At 43.5% G+C, this 13,476-nt stretch overlaps 1 protein-coding gene across 1 annotated transcript; it reads left to right on the top strand.

The window, feature by feature from the left end:
• Positions 1-4,929: 4,929 nt before the first annotated feature.
• LOC121595406 (midasin-like) lies at positions 4,930-6,546 on the top strand. Its single transcript, XM_041919351.1, has one exon. The coding sequence runs from the start codon at positions 4,930-4,932 to the stop codon at positions 6,544-6,546; it is 1,617 nt and encodes a 538-aa protein (XP_041775285.1).
• Positions 6,547-13,476: the final 6,930 nt, after the last annotated feature.

Genomic DNA, 13,476 nt, shown 5'->3' with positions numbered 1-13,476 from the left:
TTCATTCAAAGTTCGAGGCGTCAGTGTGTATCTTCGGTTCATTTGCTCAGCAGCAGCAGCAGCCGAGTTTATCGAGCCGAGTTCTTCGGGGCAAGGTAGTAGAAGTTCCGTGTCAATAATCATCACCCGAACCGCTACTGTTGGACGCCTCGACACCAGGTACTCTAGCAGCAGGTGCTGGGAAGAGTCGTGCTCTAGCTATTTGTCACTTGGCCGCACACGTCTAAAAGTTAATTCAATTTTACCTTCCCTTGGCAAATGGATGAGTATAAGGTTGATATTCACACTAGCTAGAGATACGCTTTTCTTCCTCTTGGTTTATAACATTGCTGCCGGGCATGTTCTGCACTGTGGAAGTCTCAGCTTTGCAAGCAAATTAAAAGCGACTGTTCGATAAGATGTGTAGATGCTGTATTAAAACTTATTCTTTTAGCAGTGGAAGCTTAGCAATGATTTAAATTAACACCACTAGACTCTTTGGCAGACCTCTAAGGCAATACACAATGAATGGCAACAGCTATCTAAAGTGGCAAAATTTGCATAAACTGGCAAGCAACTGGCCAGCGTCTATTCGTTGTTGAAGCTTGCCAAACTTAGCAACTATCATTCAAATGATGCTCATTTCATTAAAGCAAATTAGAGCAGCAGGATCCATTGCTTACGTCCTGCTACTGCTGCTGGCTGCGATATTTCTACGCAAAAACTTAGATAATGGTTTTCGTTACTTTGCTAATAATGATTAGGTAGCAACGTCGGGGATCAATGCGGTAAGTCTCCATCATGGGTAATTCCCCAACGATGGGACAGATATAATCGAAATGGGAAAACTTTCTCTTCCCTTTTGCGCGTGGAGATGGTTAGCAGGAGGGCTGTGGGGTTATACAAAAGTATGGTTGAATTGTTTTTTGTGTGTTATTGTTTGTGTTGAAAAGTATGTTTCCTAAAACAATTATTACATCTACTCGGTGACGCTACCCGTCAGATCATTGGGCGCTTTGGTTGTTGGAATGAAAATTGTTACCATTTGCCGCCGCCAAATTGTACACAGCAAGAACGGGGCAAAAGTGTGGCAAGCGAAACACAATAATCCCAATCAGGCACCGGCACAAGCCGGGCCAAGTTTGTCACCACTCACCACAATGCAATCATAGCCGTTTTATGGTGCCACCGTTGTCCCTATTCTGTAAGCTTTAGCAAACGCTAACAATGACGAAAATGCTGCGGATAGTTCAAGCCCGGGATGGCTATTTTTGGAGCTGATGGTTCGAAAAGTTCGTCTACTGTGCGTGGAGCTGGGTGGAAGTGACCACGAGCGCGGGGGAGCGAATCATGAGAGGGAATAAGAAATAAGAAGAAATCCCATCTGCAATGGTTATGCTTAAGTTGTCCTTTGACCTGACTGACGATGGGATAGAGCCATGGACGGCCAAATCAAACATCGACAACCGATCGAACCTTGAAGACTTTGAATCGCTCCCGATTTCTGTGCCGCTGGGTTCGACGTATCTAGCACAACTTCAAAGCATAGAGTAACTGGGCGAGAGAAGAAAAATGGAGCATGGAAAGTGGAAACCGTTTGATAAAAGTTTCACGTTTATGATTAAACTAATTTTCCAACCAACAGTAAAACGGAGTGTTCTGCATACAAGATTTGCTCGCTTTTGGGAACTCGTCGTCGTCTGCACTTGAGCACTTGGGCGCATCTATACCTATGAAGTGGCTGAGAGATAAAGACAAAGCGTACTAACATTTACTACCAGCGATCGTATTCTGCTAGTCCTTGCTCGGTTCAGTGGAGTGGTGAGGCTGGGAACGTAAGCAGGAAAAGTTTCACCATTTTGACGTGCGTCGTTTTTCAAGCTCACACTTATGTTTTTTTTTCTTCAGAGAGATAGAGAGAAAGAAAGGGAGAGTGAGAGTCGGGTGGTCTACAAGTTTTCGTAAAAGTTGGTACCGCTTTTATTTGTCTTGTGTTAGAACTCCAGTGGCACGGGTAATAACGTCGATTAAGAACGTGGCGTAACTTTCTCTCTCTCGTCGGTGACCAACTCATTTGCATTCGTTGGTCGTATCTAGAGGGAGAAGGAGAGAGAGAGTACCATAGAAGCGAAGGTTGGTTACGGGCATTTTTAAGGTGGAAACAATAAATCCAAACGGAACAGTGCGCTCTTGAGCTGATGCGATGTTCACTTTCTGCACGCTGTTCATTTATCGTCTGAAGGGTAAAAGTTTGCCCTCTGGCTGGAACATGATTGAAATTACAATGCTGCGATGGTGGATGATTTTTGTGTGCAGCTCTTATTACGTTCGCGATGGACTGCATCTATATCAGGGTGAGGAGTAACCTTCATCATTGTAAAACGTGGTTTGTTTAGAGCGTCAACATTGAAAAGTTAATAAGACAATATACGAGATAATATACCAATGTTGAATAATCTCACATTTTAAAAGAGGTATACTTAAGCAAATAAAACATGGGAAACCTTTCGAGAAAGCTGAAACTTGCTCTGAGATCACTAAACGGATTTGTTTGTGGTGAGAATGTGGGTAAGAGTTGATTTCAATGAAAAGTTTTCCACCTGTGGGTGAAGCATGATGAGGATATACTTCCCGCTATCCTTCCATAAGATCACAGAGTAACATGCCTTGTGTTGCGGACTATACATTGTCGGATGAAATGAGCATAAAAAGCTTCAAATACGCTTTTATCGTCTCTAATTAATCTCAATTCTCTTAAACATTTTAGAAATATTAGTATAACTCATTGCTCTAAACAAAACTGGGTTTATTGAAAATAAAGGTTCAAACTTATCGTTTAGCGTGAAGGTATGGTCAAATCTATCAAACAATGCATTGCATTCGCAACGTTTCCGCGAATTAAATGCATATTAACGAACATTTTAATTAGTTACGCGTAAAGCCAGTTACAAATGTATTATTACAAACAGTTTTGCTGCAGTAATGATTGCGATGTCATCCTTCCCGGAACAGCGTTTCACTGTTTCTTTCTGTTATAATTAGCCATCTCGTTGATATGATATGACGTGCCTGTATCAATGATTGCTAGTACAGTACAGCAGTCGTTACAAAAAGGACAATGAGCACTTCAACGAATGCTTACCATAAAAATTTTGCTGTTGCTGTGTAAGCTACACAAACTTGTATGATAACGCCGTCACTTGAAATTGTAATTTGCCTATCAAATATCAATCTCCAGGCCAAATATCCTGCAACCATTAGTGTTTATCAGTCTGTACCGTATCGTAGCATTCATTCGCAGAAAAGTGAAATGATATTTGGCGAAATCATCATTACAATTTCATCGGTCAGCCGGCAAATGGCAACAGGCCTGCCCTCTTGTTCGGTGGAATTTAACCACGAAACGAAGCGATAACGAGAGAGGCTTTCGCTGGAAACCTTCAGAAGCGTACCGTAATGGTGGTAGCTAACTATCCGAGCGGTATGCTATTCAAACCGTTGACCATTCCACCATTGCGCCCACGGTAGTGGGTAACTCCACAAAACAGCTCTGAAAAGCCGGTCCGTTGTCAGGCAATTCTTTGATGCTGCTGGGCCCCATGCTACCATGAAGGGCATTATTTTTGCACAAATTCTTCGAAGCCATGGAGTGCAGATGGGACGTGCCCTTTTCGTTGGAAAAGTGTAGGTATACAGTCATGTTTGGATGTTATTCTTATTGCTAACACAACGGTTCGGTAGTGTGAAAGGTCAGAGCAAAGCTCTGTCTAAGGTTCACCTGTTTTGATCAGTTGAGAAAACTATTCGTCTGATTTGCCTAAAGGCATAAATGTTACGTTAGGAATTCGATCATCTTAATTATTTTGCTCCAAATATAAAATACAACAACCAAGTACCTTTCGTACCCGATGTACAGAAGTGTCGAATGTTACAACAAGTGGTGTTATAATTATCACTAACTCTTTTCGATGATCGAATTTTGCCGGCAGTTCGTTTCACGTTGCGCTAGTCGAACCAGAACCAAAGAGCCCACACGAAGTCATCCCATTAATTCTATTCATTATGGCCATAAATCTGATTTACGAACTGGTGATTTATTTATGCACGCCAGCATATCCTACCGATTGCATTTTGACTGGTTCGTTGACGGCGTTCGCTTTGGGTTAGCGAACGTGCAATTTTAAACTACATTTGCCCGTACCGAGGGACCATGGTGTGATGGTGGTAACTGTGCCAGTCTCACGTACGGTGAATTATTTCACAGCTTTATGAATATCTAACGTCTAGTCTCGCGTCACATGTCACCACTCGACGAAGGCTTTGGGCGGTCGAGCATAAGGTTTCAATGAATCAGCGGCCCTCTTCTTCTGGCGAGGAACAGGGGGAGTGGGAGAAACAAGGGAAAGGTTGTGCTTGGCACTGCATGGCAAGCTTCGATAGTGGCCGAAAATCGGTGCGCATTGCGGTCAACGTTGGTCCAGCAGCCGGGCACTGGAACGCGAGAGCTCGAAGCGAATTGTGCATTATTTATTATTCATCAAGCAGTGCCAGAACTGCAGATGGCTGCCGTTGCAAAGTGTCACACCCGGAACCCGGAACCTGGACTGTGGAGTGAATGGGTCAATTTAGAGCATTTCTGCTGGAGCACCCTTCTACCCCGTCGTCGTTCTGGTAATTGTACTGAGCTGGGTCGTGTCTGACACAATTTCATAGTTGTTAAGAATTAAAAACGTGCTTTGGTGAAATGAAGCGTTGAACGGCAGGTAGAAGCTAATCTAAATTAACTTTGAGGAGTGATTGTTTGGAGTTTTTGTTTTGCACTATAACATGGAGGGTTATAGATGACAGTACATTTTGTGGCAAATTTGGTTCAATTATACATACAAAATAGGCTAAAATAATTATTTTGTATGGTAACTTTACAGGCTGATTGTAGTCAGTAGAAGTCGCATGTCGAGGTTAAGACTTGTACAACAATTCGGTTATAGAGACGAGATAGAGACGCACGTGAATCAGAAGTCAAGTTTGGCTAATCAACAGTCACCCAGCTTCAGTGGAGGAGCGGCAACGGGTTTGGAGTCAGACAAATGGAACCAGATGGTTGGCCGATTGGATAAGTGTTTTGTTGGGAGCTCTCTGTCCAATATCTACCATCTCGCCGTGGCAAGCGTGTTGCGAAAGGTGCACAGCGAGTCGGACATGAAATCGCTCGAGAATGTAGAACGGGCGAACCAATTCTGCAATGAAAAGATCGAAGATTTACCCATCTTTCCGTTCGAGGAAGACGAGCCGGGCCGGGAGGAGCCGGAAGAGATTCCTGTGGTGCTGCGAAAGAAGCGTCGGTCGGCCTCCAAAAAGGGCAAGAAAAGGCACAATGATGCGGGTCAGCCGGAATCGGCACAGGATATGTTTCTTCGTTTGATGAACCTTGCCGCGGGTGGCCAGGACGAGGTGGATGAGGACGAGGAGGACGATGATGCCGACGAGCAGGACTTTGAGCGTACCGGCACAGGGAATGACGATGCCGAGGGCGAGTACAGCGAGAACGAAAGCGCCAGTGAGCTGAGCGAGGAGGAGCTGGAATGTTTGGAGATGGCAGTAATGGACGAACGTGCCGAATCCTCGGTTACGCAGGAACGCCTCGAAGGCCCGGATGCTTCGTCACACTCTGACGCGGATCGGGAGCTGTCGAGCGAGGAACTATTCCAACGGAAGCGGGAAGCACGTTTGCAAAGAATGGCCGAGCTCAATTCCAGGTTGGACCGCTACTCGTCACCAACACCTACGGCGTCCCCTTCGGAGGCTCCAGTCCAAACGGAGAGTGGGGAAACGGGCGAGACCTCCCAATCCAAGACGGAGGAACAGGTAGTGCTGAGTGAAGACGAACAGAAGTATCTGCAGCGACGGGCCGAACGATTGGAGCGGCTGGAACGGGAAGCGAAGGAGTTCCGCAGCAGGCTTTCGAAAACGGTCCACCGGGGTACCGAAATATCTGCCCAGATCGATGAGATCCACAATGGCTTCATGGCCCGCCAATCGGACTCATCTCCCGTGCCGGGATGCTCGGGTGAGGCGCAATCGAGCAGGGTAGACCTGTCCTGCCTCACCGACAAGGAGCGTGAGTACACATCGGCCCGGGCCGAGCGACTTGAGCGGCTTGAAAACGAAAGTCAAAAGCTACTGAAGCAAATGAATCAAACAATGCGTCGGGGCAGCAGTTTTACGACGAAGCTGGACATGTTGCATACTCGGTACGGTTACCCGGCGGCTAATGAACCGGAAGCCAATGTCGAAACCAGTGCCAGACCCGAACAGCAAACGGCAAATGGCGATGAACTTGGGCCGGAGGAAACTCCCAAGCCAGAACCTGCAGTGGAGATGGAAGAAACCGTTCCGCAGGAGCAGGAGGAACAAGATTATGCCGTTGGTGGACCTTACGTGCCCATGGGACCAATAGAGCTGGTGCTCGTGTCGGACGAGGAAGTAATGGACGAGGTCAGCAACCTGCTGGAAGGGGAAACGCAACACAGTTTGGAGGAGTCCAACGAAAGCCCTGAGCAATCTTAGAAAGGGACTGCAAATGATCCCGATCCAATCTTCAACTGATAATCTGTGGAATTTTCCTGATAAAGGGATAATGCGAGGTTTTAGAAATTAGAATTGAAAAGTTTGTTCTTAAGATTAAGCTCCCGAAACATGACGAAAGCTCGCAGTCCTTGTATAAATCATTCAGTTGCAGCGGACTCAATCTTATCGTACGCGATAATGTCTCATCGTCCAAACAATCTGGCCAACTTCTGGAGAGCTCATTCCGGAGCTTACATGCCATAAAACTAATTAAAACTACATTCGAAAGCACAAACTGTCCCATTAACCGACGTACTGCCATTCCAGCTCGCCAGAGTTTAAATGCAGTCCGGGGCGTTGGAGAATCTTATAATCACACCGCTCTTTATTGTCCTTTGGGACGGTTGGAAAATGAAATTATCTGCCCACCGGCTGGGACGTATGGTATACAAGGAAAGGTTAAATTTAATCGAGAGGAAAATAGTGTCTAGTGTCTCCACCTCGTGAGGTTTCTGTAGCCAGGATTTTATTGTGCACGCTCAGTACCAAGTGGATTGGAATTCTTGAGCATTGGAAAAGACAATCCTGTGGCAGACTGTAAACATGGGAGCGAGCACCGAGAACGGGTAGAGATGGAAAACTCATAATTTAAATTAATCGACCCGTGGGATTTGGTGTTGGGCATAACCTCCATCACAAGAGACACGGGTCTAGCTGGAGCAAGTTCGAGCCAAGTTCAGCAGAGCAAATAGTTTTAGTTGGTCCGATGGAAGGGGAACGATGGCTAAAAATGAAGTTGGTTTTCGAAGATTGCTGGAAGGCATTTTGAGACTCCAAAGGATAACAGTAGTTTTACCCGTTCCTATTGAGTCCTGCATTCTGGATGGTTTCAGATTGGTTGATGTGGTCGATTGGATTGGTTATTCGACTATGGCGTATGATGATACTGTTTTAAAGAAGGCTAGGGAATGCTGGTTGCAGGTGGTTTTGAAGAATTAAGCTCAAAGGTACTCTTGAAGCAAGCCGATAAGCTTCTACTCCAATGGGGAATAGTTATTTTTGTACTGAATCTTACCGAATAATTAATGTATTCCAACGTTTCAAAAGGCTCAGCTGGATGAGGTTAGATTTGAATTCTGAACGTTTCACTGTTGAGAGTTTAATTTGAGCGCTTGTTACATGCATTTCCAAAATGCAACTTATAATTTTTGATGTTATCGAAACAAAGATGGGTCCCTGTGAACGTCTGGCTTTTTAACGAACCCCACGAATAAAAGTCTTCTATTTAGACTTCCTGAATAGTTTGATAGAAGCCTCAAGTTTCCTTCGTTCATCGTTCACCACACCCAGGGGAGTGTTATCTTAATCATTCACTTGTTTGTTACCCCGTAAGCAAGGCATGGAGGCATCGAAAAGCTCGGATTTGCTAACGTGTTGATTGCCAACGCATCAAACCGACGGTATCCCTTGTCGAAGCAAACGATCCCTCAAATTTCAGGTTGGCTGGATCGCTCCGACCTTCCGCTTCGCTTTTACAACACTCCAAGGGGCGGTGATATTCTGCCGTTCGATGGTTGAGTTAGCTGAGCATACAGTTTGATTTAGTTTCCAGCTGATCAGGCATCAGCCAGCGACTAAGTAAGCAAACAGTTAACTATAACCTTCCCCACTAGAGTCCCGCCGGATAGGCTCAAACGGTTGGGAAAATTGATCGGTTTAATATTCATGAGCATAAATTAAGCGTCCCGTTAGTTTTTGGTGGGCACGTAGAACGATTTCACAGTGGTGTATCGTTTACAGCGGAAAATAATGAAACGCTCCTCGTCAGCACAATCTGCTTCCGTTGGGTAAAGGTGGGAGGAACACTTTGCTTAGACGAGGAGTTTGGCACGGTTCACTTCGGAAGCCAGTTAATTGTTGCTGAGGAAGGATAATATTTATGGACTGTGAAGTTGTGCCTGTTTCATGAAATAATATTTAGTAAAGTACGACTATTATCGGTGCAATTTATGATAGAACGTTAATTTCATGGATTTATGACGTTGGGAGTAAACACGTTTATTGCGGTTCAATTTAAAGAGCGAATAGGATTGCTTTGCTATTTCATTAAACATGCGGGGTGTTAGAAAACGTATAGAAATCCTCGGGATCAGATTGAATCCAGCGACATACTTGCAAATCGTTGTCTCATTGATTGTCACGTCTTCCTCCCAGTGGGCGTTCAAGATCGACTTGATTCTAATTCCTTCGAGCAAAATCAATTATTGCGCTCTATCACCATGCTCGACGCCGCGAAACACTGATCCTGAAACACTGTTTCACATTAATTTAAAGCTTCCTTAGGGCGTCTCCTTTTCCCTGAGCCCTTGCAGCATTGATTGTGTTACGTTGTTCGAACGATGAATATTTTATTGATTCAATTTCGTTCGTTAAAACTCGCTTGTTCTGCTTGCATTCGCGAACATGGCTCATGGGCCTTGGGGGCGTTGTAGCAAGATGCTTCGACTTGTCACTTCTCGCTCGAGGAAGAAACATCCTTAGTGTGATCTCAAATCGGTATATCTGTGGATAGAGTGTTTGACACGATGTAGTGCAGTTTAAGACAAGATATACTGCATCCATCGCATCGCTCATCATGATAATAGGATGAAGAACGAAATCGATTGTAATTGTTCTTTGGTAGTGGGAGTTACCTGGCTCCATTAAATATTTTGCTTTAAAAGAGGAATCGTATTGAAACATTTTGAACTTACTACAGGCAAGTAAATTAAACTTATAAACCCATCGATATACGCCTTAGTCTCAAAGACTTACAACGTAAAATATAGAGAAGACTTAATCCCACCACATATTGTTTGCAAATGGATTAGCAAAACCTTTCAAGCCTGATTTATCATCGAAAAGTACTTCGCTATTTCAGCATTCATTCCTCATTCGAACCGTTGGATTTTCCACACTGGACCTGGACCGTGTGAGAATGCGATGGAAGTTCATCAGGGAATGTTGTAGAAGAAGCCGCAGCGAGTGGTTGGGATCGTAATTTCCATTAAACGCATGGATCGAACAGTACTTTTCCAACCTGTTTCTACCGGCATGAGCGAAACGTACCCGCTACAATGGAAGACCGCCATGAGGATACGAACATTGGCACAGTAAAGCACAGCGTGTCTGGGATCGAAGGAACGGATGCAGAATTTATGTCAACCAACTTTTGCTATCTCTTTGGGCCATTGGAACGCCACGGTTTACGATGTGCAATGGTGGACTCTGTGGTACGGTTGGTCAAGAGTCGTAGAACTCAGCAGCAATGCGAATGACTGTGAAAAAAGAAAACCACCATGCCGTAACAGATCGATCCTATTTCGCAACCAAACCAGCCCACCACTGACTGACCGGAAGACAATCGAACTGGAACAACAAACATACCGAACGCCCACGGCCTGACTCACGGTCACGGAAGCGCCTTGAGGTAGGACAGGAAGGAAGGTGGCTCTGTTGTGATGCCTTTTTCATTAGTTGGAGTGGAGCATAAATTTGAATTTTATCTTTATCTTGTGCGCCCATTTTCGCGCCTCTAGTATCGCCACTAGTGGGAAGGGAAGGTGGAGTGTTGCTTTAGAGTTTTACCATTCGTCGAAGCTGTTTTCGGTGGGAGTTGTTAGAATGTCCTTTGCAGGATGTACGCGGAACTTTAAACATCTTCCAGAAACAATCCCTCAACGACCTTAGGAACATGACCTCGGGGGATGATGGGAAGCGAGACAATGTGTTGCTGGTTGTCACATGTTCATGTTCAGGTCGCGGAAAAAAGAATCTCAACGCCTGAAGAAATCGCAAACGATGAGCATCGCTGATACGGAGGTCATTAAAATTCGATTAACATGAAGCGATTCCGCGTTGATCGAGCGTTTCTTTTTTATGTCGCCATCAAAAAGGACACAACTTCACATCAACGCATCGATCGAGTTTGAGAAATCCATATCAAGTTGTGGAATTCGAATGGATGTTGAGCTATTATACGGCATTCTTTGCTGTAAGAAAACTCGGTTACGGTTGCTATAACTTTGTATCCACTGATAACAGAATTTGGTCTACTCTTGACTAAAACAAATCATCAAAATCTCTGCTGTAGCATCCATTTCGCTCCCTCATCAGATTTTTCTGTATCGTGTTCAACTGAAGAGAATATCATCTTTGTTCAGGTATGTCAAATCAGCCTTATTAATGTTCGATTTTGCTAGTCTTTCCAGAACAATTAGATAAATAGACCATTTCTATCTCTTTTCAAGCTATCTTACATTATCGCATAAATAGTAGTGAATAGTTTAAGACTATACAAGCGTATGCCGACATTGTAGTTTCATGTTCTGGCAAGGTGTTAATTTGTAAAGATATTCATTTCTTCAAACAAGTAACACGGAAAGATACAACCTATGGCTTGTGAGGACAATGTTTATGAATTGCAACATTCTGGTGAGAAAACATTGAGCGTACGCGTTTACAAAGGCCTTTAACACAACGAACATACACACAGCTGGGCCAAGAAACCCCTTAAGCTGGTTTCAAAGTCTTCCATAAACGTTCTTAACCAACATTCAGCGGCAAAGAACCGACTCTCCCGAAGATATTCACCGACTTTCATCCTTTCCTGGAGCACATGCCAAGAAGTAGGCTTCTTGAGGGCAGATGATAGCCTTGGAAGCTGTAGGGATAATTTTGTTTACATTTTACGGTTATTTGTTCAAGCGCAAAGACCTACCATCACGCCAACCTTCACAACTACTCAAAGACATGAGGCCGCAGAGAGGTCGTTTGCTTAGGTTGGACGCTTTTCGAAATAGTTTTGTTGTTTCCTCGGTAAAAGCACGCAACATGGATAAAACCGACCGGCAGACAAGGGTTATGGAAGCATTCCATCCATAGTCGTAAATTGATACCGGTTGATATTGCTTCTGGGAGGACAATGGAGACCTGCAAAATGTGTTTCAAAGCATAACTTTGCGTTGAATGCTCTGAGGCCGACGGAAAGGCCGATGTGATCTCGGGGTAATGGCTAATCAACATTTGAGTTGTGTGATCGGGATATCGATTGGAACTGGAAGAATGGTTATTATTGTGTTATTATTCGCTACGCAGCTTTTGAATAAGCGAAACCCTCCTCAGTTGTTTCACTTTTCAGCCTTACAAGCGGTTTTTGGTCGAAAAGTTTCCATCATAAATCCATTACCCTTACCATTGACCTGTAAATGCTATTTTGGTGTTAGTAAGCATTTTTACAATCGTGCACATCAAATATTCTATCGTTGGTAGCTTTCCTATGTGTTTCATTTCATTTCATTTCATTTCATTTCATTTATTTAATACAATATCTGCCATCAAGGCTAAATATAATGGACTTAAAACTAATTAAATACTAACAAAAAAACAAAATGATTCATGAAAAACTAAGCCTAACTAACCTAGTCTTGACCTAGCAAAAAAGAAAAGAAAAAAACAAGGGTAGAGCGTAGAGACTATCATAAACTTAACAAAAAAAAAGAGAGTAATAGAAAACTAAGGAGAATAATTAAAGGGAATTAGAAGAAAAAATACGGTTACGGAAAGAGTTAAGAGAGGAGTCGAAATCAAAGAGATAGTAAAAGTGGTTAAACAATCTGAAACAGGACAGAAGAGGGTCATTGAAAGTATAAAGAGTATGACGTGTTTCAATTGACAGAGGATCACGTGGACGAAGAGAACGAGAGGGAACATACAGCGAGATGGACGAGAGTAAATCAGGAGCATCAGTAGCAGAAAGTAATAAGCCACCAATAAAACAAGCCTGAAACACTTGGCGGCGGAAGCTTAAAGAGTGAAGATTGAATAACTGCAATCGCGTTTCATAGGGAGGTAGTGAGGCAGCACCGAACAAACGACGAAAAGCAATCCTGGTAAAGAGGCGCTGAATGCTTTCAATTCTCGAACAGCCATCAATAGTGGGAGGATTCCAGATGATACTAGCGTATTCAAGAATAGGCCTTACCAAAGCACAATAAAGGATTCTTAGGATGCTTTGATCTCTAAAAATAGAGGTAAAACGTAAGATAAACCCAAGGGTTCGGTTTGCTTTTAGTAGCACCTCATCAAGCTGCAGTTTAAAGTTAAGACGACAGTCAAGTATAATACCAAGGTCACGGATGGACATAACACGAGAGAGGGAAGCGCTAGAGAGAGTATAGTTAAATAAAACAGGAGAAAGAGAGTGAGAGAAAGAAATAACAGAACATTTTTCGGGACACAGGCGAAGTAAATTGGATGAACACCAATGAACAAATGCATTGAGGTAATGCTGAAGTCTCAGACAATCAGAAGAAGAAGACACAGGTAAAAAGATTTTGATATCATCCGCATAAAGAAGATGACCATCAGGAGGTAAAACATTACAAACATCATTGATGAACAAAGAAAACAGAAGTGGACTAAGCACACAACCCTGAGGGACACCTGACGTACAAAAAAACTCCTCAGATAAGTACGACCCGGTTTTAACCCTGCATGATCGATTATTTAAATATGAGGACAGCCAGCTAATAATGCCATCACCAAAACCAAGTTTAGACAATTTAGCTAATAATAAAGAGTGAGGTAAACTATCAAAAGCAGCATGAAAGTCGGTGTATATTGCATCAAGTTGGGTACCGGCCTCAAAAGATCTAAAAATATTGGAAACAAAAGACATGAGATTAGTTGAAGTAGACCTACCAGGCATAAACCCATGCTGTTTAGGGCTAATAGCTGAACTACAACTATGAAGTATGGTTGGAAGGATACATAGCTCAAAAGTTTTGGCTGTGGCGCATGTTTGGGTTATCCCACGATAATTAGAAACAATGCTACGGCAGCCCTTTTTGTGTACCGGAAAAAGCCAACAGGATTTCCAAAGAGCAGGAA

The sequence above is a fragment of the Anopheles merus genome, chromosome 3R (assembly GCF_017562075.2).
Source record: "Anopheles merus strain MAF chromosome 3R, AmerM5.1, whole genome shotgun sequence".
Classification (NCBI taxonomy): Eukaryota; Metazoa; Arthropoda; class Insecta; order Diptera; family Culicidae; genus Anopheles; species Anopheles merus.
This window is presented reverse-complemented; position numbering and strand designations above follow the sequence as displayed.